Source organism: Ailuropoda melanoleuca, chromosome 9 (genome assembly GCF_002007445.2).
Source record: "Ailuropoda melanoleuca isolate Jingjing chromosome 9, ASM200744v2, whole genome shotgun sequence".
Lineage (NCBI taxonomy): Eukaryota > Metazoa > Chordata > Mammalia > Carnivora > Ursidae > Ailuropoda > Ailuropoda melanoleuca.
In genome coordinates this window covers 52,327,189-52,339,933 of record NC_048226.1, presented here as the reverse complement: position 1 = coordinate 52,339,933, position 12,745 = coordinate 52,327,189, and the positions used below count along the sequence as shown (strand labels likewise).

At 36.3% G+C, this 12,745-nt stretch overlaps 1 protein-coding gene across 1 annotated transcript; it reads left to right on the top strand.

Annotated features, from left to right (window-relative positions):
- Positions 1-8,065: 8,065 nt before the first annotated feature.
- Positions 8,066-11,735, top strand: LOC100470335 (fatty acid-binding protein 9). Its single transcript, XM_002916731.4, has 4 exons — positions 8,066-8,208; positions 10,655-10,827; positions 11,302-11,403; positions 11,566-11,735. The coding sequence occupies exons 1-4, from the start codon at positions 8,136-8,138 to the stop codon at positions 11,614-11,616; spliced, it is 399 nt and encodes a 132-aa protein (XP_002916777.1). The 5' UTR covers positions 8,066-8,135; the 3' UTR covers positions 11,617-11,735.
- The last annotated feature ends 1,010 nt before the right edge of the window (positions 11,736-12,745 follow it).

Genomic DNA, 12,745 nt, shown 5'->3' with positions numbered 1-12,745 from the left:
TAGGTCGTCACTGCCTCTAGAGCAGGTCACTTACATGTATATCCAGAATCTAGTACAGTGCCTAAAGCATGGAAATCCCTCAATAAATTTTAACAGAATAAATGAAGATGCAATATAGGGGAAGAAATGAATTATACACTAAATTATGTGGTATATTCAATGGACTGAAGGAAGCCAAAGGCAAGCAGGACTGACATGTGCTGGAGTAGTCAGAGAGATCTGCAACATAGAAGATATATTTGAGCTGCGCCATGAAAGATAACTGTAATTAGTTACTTATAAATTAGTTTTATGATAGAACGACTTGGCAAATACCAAGCAGGTTTTGTATGTTTTTCTAGTTAAGCTGGCATAAATTCAAATTAGAATTAGTTATAACACTGGAATGCTAAATGTAATCCCCATGGAAATAAAAAAAGAAAACTGCTATAGAAAATATACAAAAGGAAACAAGAAAGGAATTTTAATGTTTCATTACAAAAATCAATTAAACAAAAATGAAAATAGTTATGCAGGAAATGAGGGATAAAAAAGCTACAAAGCACATGGAAAATAAACAGCAAAATGACAGAAGTAAACTCTTCCTTATGAGTAACTATTTAAATATAAATAGATTAAATACTCCAATCAAAAGACAGAGGTTGGCAAAAAGAATAAAAAAAAACATAGTCCAACTATATGCTATCTACAAGAGACTAACTTTAGATCCAAAGATCTGAAGTTGAAAGCCAAAGGATAGAAATAGTAACCAAGAGAGCAGAGGTGGCTATACTAATAACAGAAAAAATAGACTTATTATATTTAATGAAAATTTCAATACCTCAAGAATATGTACTAATTATAAATATTTACCCAGTAATAGACCATCAAAATATATAAAGCAAAAAATGACAGAATTTTTATATCTTAATAAAAAAAACTTGCCAGAATTAAAGAGAGAAATAGATCTACAATAATACTTGGAGAAATCAGTGCTCTCTCAATAAAGGATAGAACAACCAGATAGAACAATGTAAGGAAATAGCAGACTTGAAAAACACAATAAACCAACTATATCTAACAGACATATATAGAACACTCAACCTAACAACGACAGAATACATATTCTTCTTAAGTGTACATGGAACAATCTCCATGTTAGAAAGAATACAAATAAAGTCATAATACATTTAAAAAGATAGAGATACAAAATATCTCCTTCAAACATAATGTGCTGAAGAAATCAGTAACAGAAGGAAAACTGGAAAATTCACAAATTTGTGGAAATTAAACAACAAACAATGGATCAAAGAAAAATAAGAGAAATTAGAAAATACTTAGAGATGAATGAAAACTGAAACACAACATATCAAAACTTAACGGGACACAGTGAAAATAGTGCTAAGTGGGAAATTTATAGCTAAAATGCTTATATTAAAAGAGAAGAAGAAGAAAAAAAGGAGAAGTTCTTGAATCTACAATCTAAATTTACAACTTAAGAAACTTGAAAAACAAGAAAAAACTGAACCCAAAGCTAGCAGAAGACGATAAAGATCAGAGCAGAGATGAATGAAATGGGAAATAGAAAAATGAGAGAAAAAAACAACCAAACCAAAATTGGGTTCTTCAAAAGATCAATGAAATCGACCTTTAGCTAGATGGACAAAGAAAAAAGAAGACTCAAATTACTAAAATCAGAAATGAAACTAGTGAGGAAGGCACATGTTGCATGGTGCACTGGGTGTTATAGGCAACTAATGAAGCATCGAGCTTTACATCGGAAACCAGGGATGTACTGTATGGTGACTAACATAATATAATAAAAAAACATTAAAAAAAAGAAATGAAACTAGTGACATTACTACTGATTCTACAGATTCTACAGAAATAGAAAAGAATAGAGAACACTATCATACACTAACAAAAATAAGAACCTAGATGAAATGAACAAATTCCTAGAAATACAAAACCTATTAAGACTAAACCATGAAGAAATAGCAAATCTGAATAGACCTGTAACTAGTAAGGAGACTGAATCAGTAACCAGATATCTGCTAAAGAAAAGTCCTGGGGGCTTATTATTTCACTGGTGAACTCTACCAGTTAAAGAAGAACTAATGTCAATCCTTCTCAAACTCTTCCAAAACAAAACAAACTTTTTTTGAAGCTTTTTTGAACAAGTTTTTTGAACAAGCTTTTTGCTGAAGAAAAAAGAACACTCTCTAGTTCGTTTTATGAAGCCATATTACCCAGATACCAAATTCAGACAAAGACAGTTGAAGAAAAAGAATTAGAGAGCAATATCCCATATAAATTTAAGGCAAAAATCCTCAACAAAATGCTAGCACACAGAATTCAGCAGCATATTAAAAGGATCATACACCATGACGAACTAGAATTTATTCTGGGAATGCAAGCACGGTTCAACAAACAAAAATCAGTCAGTGTATCACAAGGAAGGGGGGAAAACTATATGGTCATCTCAAGTGACACAGAGAGGGCATTTGACAAAATTTAGTACTCCTTCATGTAAAAACATTCAACAGACTAGGAATAGTAGGAAACTACCTTAACATAACAAAACCCAAATATGAAAACTCCACATTGAACATTAGACTCAATAGTGAAACCTAAAAGCGCTTCCTCTATAACTGGGAATGAGATAGAGATGTGAGCTGCTTCCATTTCTATTTAATATGTCACTGGAAGTACTAGTCAGAGTAATTAGGCAAGAAAAAAAAAAAGGCATTCAAGCCGAAAAAGAAGAAGTAGAATTACTTCTGTTCATAGATGGGTATGATCCTATGTGAAGAAAACCCTAGAGATTCTACCCACCTGAAAAAAACCTATTAGAATAAATGAATTCAGCAAAGCAGTGGATAAAACATCAACATACAAAAAGCAGTTGTGTTTCTTTTTTTTTTATAATATTTTTTAATTATGTTAGTCACCATACAGTATATCCTTAGTTTTTGATGTAATGTTCCATGATTCATTATTTGCGTATAACACCAAGTACACCATGCAATACGTGCCCTCCTTAACACCCATCACCCGCCTATCCCAATCCCCCTCCCCCTTCCCCCCTCCCCTCTGAAGCTCTCAGTTTGTTTCCCAAAGTTCACAATCTCTCATGGTTCATTCCCCAGCAGAAGGGGGAATGAACCAGCAGTTGTGTTTCTATACACTAATGATGAACAACCTGAGAAGTAAATTAAGAAAACATTTCCATTCACAATAGCAGCAAAAAGAATAAAATATGTAGAAATTAACTTACTTAATTTAACTTAATTAAAGGAATTAACTTTTGGTAAAAGAGTTATACGATGAAAACTGCAAAATATTTCTAAAAGAAATTTTTAAAAGACATAATGGAAAGATATCCCATATCCATAGATTGGAAGATAATATTATTAAGATGTCTATGCTACCCAGAGCTATCTACAGATTTAATGCAATCCCTATCAAAATCCCAATGACATTTTTTTTTTGCAGAAATAGAAAACCCATTCTAAAATTCGTATGGAATCTAAAGGGACCACAAAGAGCCAAATTCCGAAAAAGAAGAACAAAATTGGATCACTCACATTTCCTGATTTCAAAACTTACTACAAAGTTACTATAATCAAAACAGTGTAGTACTTGCATAAAGACAGACATGTAGACCAATGGAATAGAAGAGAGAATCCAGAAATAAACCCTCACATACATGGTTAAATGATTTTCAATGAATGTGCCAAGACTGATCAGTGGGTTAAGAACAATGTTCAACAAACGGTGCTAGAAAAATTGGATATCACATGCAAAAGAATGAAGTTGGATCCTTACCATATGCAAAAATGAACTCAAATGGGTCTATGACCTAAATGTAAGACCTAAAAATTTAAAACTCTTAAAAGAAAACATAGGGTAAAAGCTTCATGACACTGAATCTGGCAATGATTTCTTGAATATGAAAACAATGACACAGGCAACAAAAGAAAAAATAAATAGATCGGACTTCATGAAAATTAAAAATCTGTGTGTATGCATTGTGTTCATATATACTAACAACAGAGTAAAAAGTCAACTTACAGAATGAGCGAAAATACTTGCAAATCATATATCTGATTAGGAATTAATATACAGAATATATAGAGAGCTCCTAAAACTCAAAAACAAATAAAACAAACAATCTGATTCAAAAATGGGCAAAGGACTTGACAAGACATTTTTCCAAAGAAGATATACAAATGTCCAAAAAGCACATGAAAAGATGTTCAACACTACCAATCATTAGTGATTATGCAAATCAAAATCACAATGAGATACCATGTCACATCCATTAAGATGGTTACTACTGAAAAAAAACCAGGGATGCCTGGGTGGCTCAGTTGGTTGGGCAGTCAATTCTTGGTTTTGTCTCAGGTCATGATCTTGGGGTCCTGGGACTGAGGCCTGTGTGGAGCTCCTTGCTCAGTGGGGAGTCTGCTTGGGGTTCTCTCTCTCCCTCTTCCTCTGCTCCTCCCCCACTCGCTTTCTCTAAAATAAATAAATAAATCTTAAAATCGAAATAAACAACATGTTGGTGAAAATGCTGAGAAATTGGAACCCTTGGGCACCATTCATGAGAACGTAAAATGATACACCTGCTATAGAAAACGGTATGGCAGTTCCTCAAAGAATTAAAAATGTAATTAGGTGATCCAGCAATTCTGCTTCTGAGTATATACCCCCCCAAATTGGAAGCAAGGTCTCAAAGAGATATTTGTGCACCCATATTCATAGCAACATTACTCACAATAGCTAAAATGTCGAAGCAATTCAAGGTCCGTGGACAGAGGAGGAAACAAGATGTGTTATTTACATACCATGGAATATTTTTAAGTATTAAAAAGGAAGGAAATTCTGACACATGGCACAACACGGATGAAACTTAGGGAATTTATGCTAAGTGAAACATGCCAGTCACAAAAAAACAAATACTGTAAGATTCCACTTATATGAGGTACCTAGAGCAGCTGAAATCATAGAGACGAAAGTAAAATAGTGGTTGCCAGGGGCTGAGGGAAGGGGAAAATCGGGTTATTGTTTAGTAGGTATAGAGTTTCAGTTTTGCAACAGGAAAGGAGTTCTGGAAGTAGATGGTGGTGATGGTTGTACAACAATATGAATGTATTTGATGTCACTGATCTGCACATTTAAAAATGGTCCAGATAATTTTATGATACATGTATTTTACCACAACAAAAAATTGGAAAATAAATCTAGTGTGGCTCCAGCTAAAATAGTATATGTACAGCAACAAATTACCAGACATACTTCTGAATACTTCTCTAGCTGCCAGTGTATTTTTAATTTTTACCACTATTCCTCACCAGTGGAGAATGTGACATCTCAATTAAACTTTATTAAACACTACTTAATATCTAAAATATCACAAGAAAAAAGTTAATGTAGAAAATGAGATATTGGAGAAACATATAAAAATGAGATAATGGAGAAATAAGCATTGTAACTACCATGAAAACAACATATGTGACTGTTCTGTAACAAATTACTGTATTCTAGTTCCTTCGCTAGGATTAGCAATTAACATTCTCACTTGAAAAATTTTTTAACTTAAGGGAATGGTGTTTTTTCATTTCGTTTTGTTTTGTTTTTATAATCAAACAAATAAAAGTCAAAGGTTAGTGGTGGTAGCAGCAGAAGTGGCAGAACACTTTCTTAGTCGAGGAGACTCCTATGGTAGTAATGAGACACGGAGCAAAGCCAAAGGGAGGCTGAGAACCCCTCTACCATCTGATGACCATAATGAAAGACCTATCAAATGAGCAGGTTGGAAGAGAACAATGTTACAAGATTGTCTATAGTGTCTGTTAGAGAGATTAAGATCAGTAATGAGGGCAACTGTCAGTTAAAATGAAACAAACACTGTTTATTCCTTTTGTCATTCATTCATAAAACATTCATTGACCATCTACAGTAAACCAGGCACTGTCTTGGGGATACGGAGGTAAGAAATATTTTCTTCGCTTGATGCACTTGTAAAATAATTCAGGGGAGAGCTGGAAGATAACTAGGTGCAATACTATGAGATATGTTCTCTAATATACTTCTTTTAAAGTCTAATTGTATTACATATTAGGGATCAGTTAGTTCTGAACTAGTTTCACAGAGAAGGAAATGTTTGAGTCGGACCAGGAAAGGTGGGAGTTGCTGTGCATGAGGCCAGTATCATATGATACATGTAACTGGTTGTTTTGAGAGTCCGAATTAATCACTTAGGTAAAGCTACTTACTAAGGCATATCAATTACACAGGCTTAAGCTGCAACTCAGACACACAGTTGTTTAAATAATAATGCAATTTATTAATTCATATATTCAAAATTCCAGAAATAAAATGGTCTTTGTTCCTCCCCACTTTCCACTCTGCCATTCTCAGTTTTGGCTTCATCTTTGAATTGGTAACACAGTGGATGCAGCAGCCCTAAATACCACACAAAAAAGCAAAATGTGCAGAGGGGGAGAGAAACTATCCCTCTGGCTCTTTCTTTCAGTGGTAAGGGAATTTCAGGGAGGCCAGAATTTTTACTTTCCCTTCTGTCTCATGGGACAACTGAGTTCTAAATGGACGACAGGGTTGATTTCTGAATCAGTCAATGGAAGGGAAATTGGGAGGAGGATGATTACACTGATGTCACCTAAGCCCACTGGCAGGCGTACGTAGCCACCGTGGCTTGCTACCTTTCACGCAGAGAATGTAAATACACAGCTAGAACCAGGAAAGCAAGATCTGATAGTTTGTTCTTTATTTGAACATCACCTCTGAGGATACTTTCAACTGTTAAGGCACTTATTTTGGGGAGAGGTCTCAGTTTCCTGAAACTGATTCTAGGGTTTTTGCTTCCCCTGTTTTGCCCTCCAAATATTTTAGTAACTATTACATCTATAAAGATACTGCACTGTAAATTTCTTCTTTATGTGCTGTCATCAAAAGAAATTCTTTATCCCGCTTAAGTTATAACATTATGGTGCCAAAACATCAAACTTTTTAAAAATTTGTTTTTTTCCACGAACAGATGATTTAACTAAGTATTTCTTTGAAGAAATACTCGACACAGGGAGAAAATAGTACGAATATTCTTCTTCTGGTGCCTAATTTTCCAGCCTTCTTCAAAACAACTGGAATTCAAAGCTGAGATATAAATCTCGAGCCTCTGAATCTAATCCTTTTCAGTAAAGGCAAAATTGCAAAGCCCATATTACGTGGGTTACAGAAGATGATTTCAGAAGTAATTGTACAAAGATTTTAAATTCTACTGCTTTTGTCTTCTAGAATGCAGATATCAAGATGCCATTTTTCTCTCTGAAACTTCCCCTCACAATTCCAAGCTGTATCTTTTATTTTTTTTCCAAGTAGTATCTTAATAATCAAGATTACCTTGTAAGCCTAAAAGATGAATTTTCCAAGCATTAGCTCCACCTCCTTTTTGGGGATTAAGTCACAAAACACCATTCGATGGTAATTGTTACCTTTCTTCCTAGTGGGCAATTACTCTTGATGAACAACAATGATAATATTAATAATACTCTATACCTCACTCCAAGCAACTGCAAGACATTTCAGTTACATTAACTAATATCAGTTCATCAACCCTGCAAGGAAGGGAGGGGAGGATATTATTTTAATGAAGAGTGTACTCTGGCACCATGACGTGTCCAAACAAAAAAGAGCTGAGGTGGGCCAGGCAAGGACGTGCTTCTATTATCAGGTGGGAAAACGACCTTAGTCAGGTGTTTCTTGGACATTTGTGGGATATTCCTTCCGAGTTGACTCAGCATTCAAATTTCAAAGGGCTGATGTATTGAAAATTGTCTCCATTCCACAAATAATATTTATCAGGTGACTTGGGGGTGTAAATCTCTTTCCTAGAAGCTATAATCACTGACTTAAATTCAACTTTACATGTTGATTTTCTGTTTCTTAATTTGGAGGTAAATAAAGTGAGTCATGCTGGTACCTGGAATCTTTGGTCTTGCTGCTGCCCATTGGTCATTTCAGAAAAGTCACATGATGAAGATGCCTTTTAAATTAAGATACTCGTAGCACTGCATTCCCTAAGTTTCTCCGGCTTTTTGTTGTGAGTGCCTCTTCTCAGCAAGCTTGCCATCATGATTGAGCCCTTCTTGGGAACCTGGAAGCTGGTCTCCAGTGAAAACTTTGAGGAATACATGAAACAACTGGGTGAGAAATACCATTATGAGATTTGGAAACTGGCAACACATTTTGTGACATGGTTAGGTTTGCATTTTACAATGAATTTTCCTACAATTCTCTCTTTTGTGATCTTAGGAAATAGTCATGTAAGATTAACAAACTCTATGTATCTGCTTTTGATTTTTTTGGTTACTAGCAATAATTGTCTCTTTTTGGAATACGAGGCTCATAAAGACTTCCTTCTAGTCATTATCTGTATATTTAAGTCCATTTATCCTTTTTGAAATTACTTCTTCATCCTAAGCCCTTGGTGGAGTTTCTCTCTAGCTTCATCATTTCAACTAATAGCATTACCTAGCTTCAAATTTACAGATAGTAATAATATCTATAATTAAATTTATCAGCTAAATTTGTTTCAAGGTTTGCTTTAAGTTATGACTTCAAAAGAACAATAGCAACAAATGAAATTTCTGGTTGGTTAATATTCAGTCTTCATACGTATGAAAGGTATTTTTAAAATATTTTGAAATGGAACATTTTTACTCATCGAATGTCTCACCATTGTATATTTCTCAGAAGTATAAACCCTATTCACCTTTAGCTCTATACTCAAGTTGAATAAACATCAATTATAATGGCTCAGGCCTATAACAACTAAACTATTCTCACTAATGCTAAAAGAAGGGTAATTATTTAATATTTGATTAAGTAATTTTAAATATTTAATTAAGAGAAGTCTCCCTTGCAGTAATAAACTGTATATAAAGCCAAGAATTTTCTTCTTTAAATTTGGCTGAAATGATCAATGCATAATAAGTCACTGTGTTCATACTGCAACATTTGTCCCTTTTTCATACTCAGTATTAACTTTCTCAGGGAGATATAAGCAACATGTTTCCGTGTTTGTTCATGGATTCACAGACTCACCTATTTTGAGTTAAAATTGGGGGCAACTAAGAAACTTTGGTCTAATGGCAAGAGTAGCACTTGTTTTGACCGGGAGCTGGGCTTAGGCAGAGAGTAGCAGCTGAGCACCTACTGTGTGCCGCTGCCATGCGAAGTCCTCGCACTCCATCTCCTAGCACACCCAGGAGGCAAGTGCTATAGTCACCCATGTTCTGCTCCTGAGACATCCAAAGGTTAGAGAAGGGAAACAACATGCCCGAGCTCACAGGTGACAAAGCCCGTGTTGTAACCACCCCACTCTTCTCTCTTTTTGATCCACAGCTAATACTGCTTCTCTGTGGTCAGGTGTGTCTTGTCAGTTCCACAATTTATTTATTTTTTTTTAAAGATTTTATTTATTTATTTGACAGAGATAGAGACAGCCAGCGAGAGAGGGAACACAAGCAGGGGGAGTGGGAGAGGAAGAAGCAGGCTTCCAGCAGAGGAGCCCGATGTGGGGCTCGATCCCATAACTCCGGGATCACGCCCTGAGCCGAAGGCAGACGCTTAACCGCTGTGCCACCCAGGTGCCCCAGTTCCACAATTTAAATGTGAAACCGAGTTTGATATTGATACTGAGAGGAGTCAGCTCTTCTGGCTACCTATTATAGGAATCAAGCTTGACAATGGACAACCCCCAACCTGAACAACAGGACCGGGCTCTAAGCCAAATTGTCTAGTTTGCCTACTTTCTCTTTACTTGGCCAGATCTGAATGTAATCTGCGAATAAGAGAGGAACTTGGACTTTATTATTTTTTTAAGGAATGTACTGATTGACTGATTGATTGATTGATGTGAGAGAGATCGTGAGCAGGACGGGGGGGAGGGGCAGAGGGAGAGGGAGAGAATCCCAAGCAGACACCCTGATGTGGGGCTCAATCCCACAACACCAAGATCATGACCTAAGCTGAAATCAGGAGTCAGATGCTTAACCGACTGAGCCACCCAGATGCCTGGAGCTTGGACTTTGTAAGTCATAATCATTTAGAGTAATTTAGATACTCTGAAAGTTGTATTTCTTGTTTTGCTTTTTTTTTTTAAGTGTGCTAAAATTCTTAGACAATCAGAAAACCTGTGTTTGAATCTCAGCTCTGCTACTTAGCAGACACATCACCTAGAATAAGCCTCTCTACGTCTCTAGGACACTGTGTACTTATCTCTAAAATGAGGATAATAACACCCTCAGCACTGCTGTTGTAACACCCCACAAGGTAAAGCATGAGTTCTGATCCCCTGAAAGGCACCATATAGATACACATTTTAGATGAAGCACGAGTCTGGAAGATTTTAGATGAGGCCCAATAGCCTCAAAAAGTGAATTTAGCTTTTCAAAATGTCAAGTGTAATTACTAGATATACCTTCTGAATGGGCTTGTTTGGCTCAATCCCCCATCACAGTGAGCACTGAAGAAATTATGGCACATTATCCAAAACCTGAATAGATGAAGTACATATTCTCCTTAAATTGCTTTCCAAAATGGTTGTTAGCACTTCCTCAATGTCTTATAAAGCCGTGTTGCCTTACAGGGATGAGCACAGCAGCCAGGAACCTGGCAGGGTTAGCTAAGCCCAGAATCAGCATAAGTGTCAATGGGGATGAAGTGAACATCAAAACAGAAAGTTCCTTCAAGAACACTGAGATCTCCTTCAAACTGGGGGAAGAATTTGATGAAACCACAGCAGACAACCGGAAAGTAAAGGTAAGAACTTCCTCGTGTTCCACAATCCAGAAAAAACCTAGAAAGTGGTTAAACATGGTTCATTCATATCCAATTTGATTAATTACCAAGTCAGTTTGGGCTTGTTTTGTTAATTACTATTGAACATCTCTAAAGCCAATCTCTTTGCAAATTATTCTGACGGTTAACAGGGCCAAAAAATTTGACATGTTTTCACTTCTTTCTGATCTCTCTTTGTCACAGTATAAAAGAGCATATAGAAGAGAACAATAAGTTATGAACAGTTTAGGTATTGTTTGTCTGGGGAAGGAGAGCATTATTGAATAATCTCTTGAGACTTCTCTGGTTTGATGATATTAAATGATGACAAGAACAGAGGGGGGATTTTGAGGGAAAAGAATACCAAAATAGAAATGAAAAAGTAGATGTCTGGTCTTTGGTGGCTTAGAGTGAGGTGAATTGCTATTTCTAACTGATTCCTTTATGCATTTATAGAGCATCATAACATTAAACAGTGGGGCAATGATTCACGTCCAAAAATGGCTTGGCAAAGAGACAACAATCAAAAGACAAATTGTAGATGGAAAAATGGTCGTGGTGAGTTTTCAAAAAATCGAATTTTTTAGATACTCCTATTTGATGCATGCCTTTCAAGATACCCAGTTGTTGTGCATCTTGAATTGAGAGTCTGGGGAAGGAGGGACAGAGCAAGTTTAAATTGTCATCCACCAACTCTAATAGATCCTTTTTTGCTTTTAGGAATATACCATGAATAAAACTGTCAGCACTCGAGTTTATGAAAAGGTATGAGGGAAGCGTCTGCATCGGTGGAAACTTGTTCACTAACAGGAAGCTGGGACTTGGAGAAGATATGTCTCAGGGCCGGTGTTTTAAACAATTGTTCAACATAAATTTGCTCAATAAAATGAAAAAAGTAAGTGCAGTTTTGGAGCTGTGTGATAGTGAGGGTTGGGGACAAGCAGATTAATCGGTGAGGTCAGAAGCTACTGCTTATGGCATGATTATAAGAGCACCAAAGTCCCCCTAAGCCTCGGTCCCCCTGACTTCCATAGTACTTGAGTTCCCGCCAGTGGACCTAGTACATTTAGGTTAAGACATTCTGTCAAAGAGTGCTCTGTGGAAATTCCTGTGACCTCACAGAGGGTATAATACACCAGAGATACAATCAATGGAAACTACTTTGGGCAGCACAGATGCTGAAAACCAACACTGCTGACTTTTGATTTTTGCAGAGGGCGGCTCTGCTTAAAGTCATTGGGATAGATAGAACACAAAATAGAGCCTGAACCTCATATGCTGTGGTTGAATTACTATGGAAAAATGTTTAAAATAATTATTGTCTTACTTATCTATAAGCCCATTTAAAATAATCAGGCTAGGGCATCTGTCACCACTATTTACAGTTTAGTCTTTGCAGAATGACATTATGTTAAATGCCAGTCTTGAATTTCTAAATGCCTTGTAAGAATATAATTGTTAGAGCTACACAAAGTCCCTTAATAATTTCATTAAGGACTGTTGCTAGGAAGTACTCTCAGGGCTTAGAGCAAAACAGAGTAATATGGGTAAAATTAAAGTGAAAAGCCAGAAAACCCAAAGGGAGGAAATAGGGAAAGAGTAAGAATTATGTAAATATCATGTTGTACCTTAAATTTTAAAATAGATAGTAGTTGATCAAAAATAAGTCCTAAGAGTTGTGTTTAATATGTGCTAAAGTAGAATGTCCATGTAATTTGTTTTCTAAAGTGGAAAGGGGGGTGCGTGGCTGGCTCGGTCAGTTAAGCGTCTGCCTTCGGCTTAGGTAATGATCCCAGGGTCCTGGGATCAAGTCCTGCATCCAGCTCCTTGCTCATCGGGGAGCCTGCTTCACCCTCTGCCTGCCACTCCCCCTGCTTGTGCTCTCTCTCTCTCTGACAAA

Bases quoted from the DNA above. Each gene is read 5' to 3' on its own strand.
- LOC100470335 (XM_002916731.4), top strand. From the start codon at position 8,136: ATGATTGAGCCCTTCTTGGGAACCTGGAAGCTGGTCTCCAGTGAAAAC. The intron at 8,209-10,654 runs GTGAGAAATACC...GTTGCCTTACAG, and splicing joins GGAATACATGAAACAACTGG to GGATGAGCACAGCAGCCAGG. The intron at 10,828-11,301 runs GTAAGAACTTCC...ATGCATTTATAG, and splicing joins CAGACAACCGGAAAGTAAAG to AGCATCATAACATTAAACAG.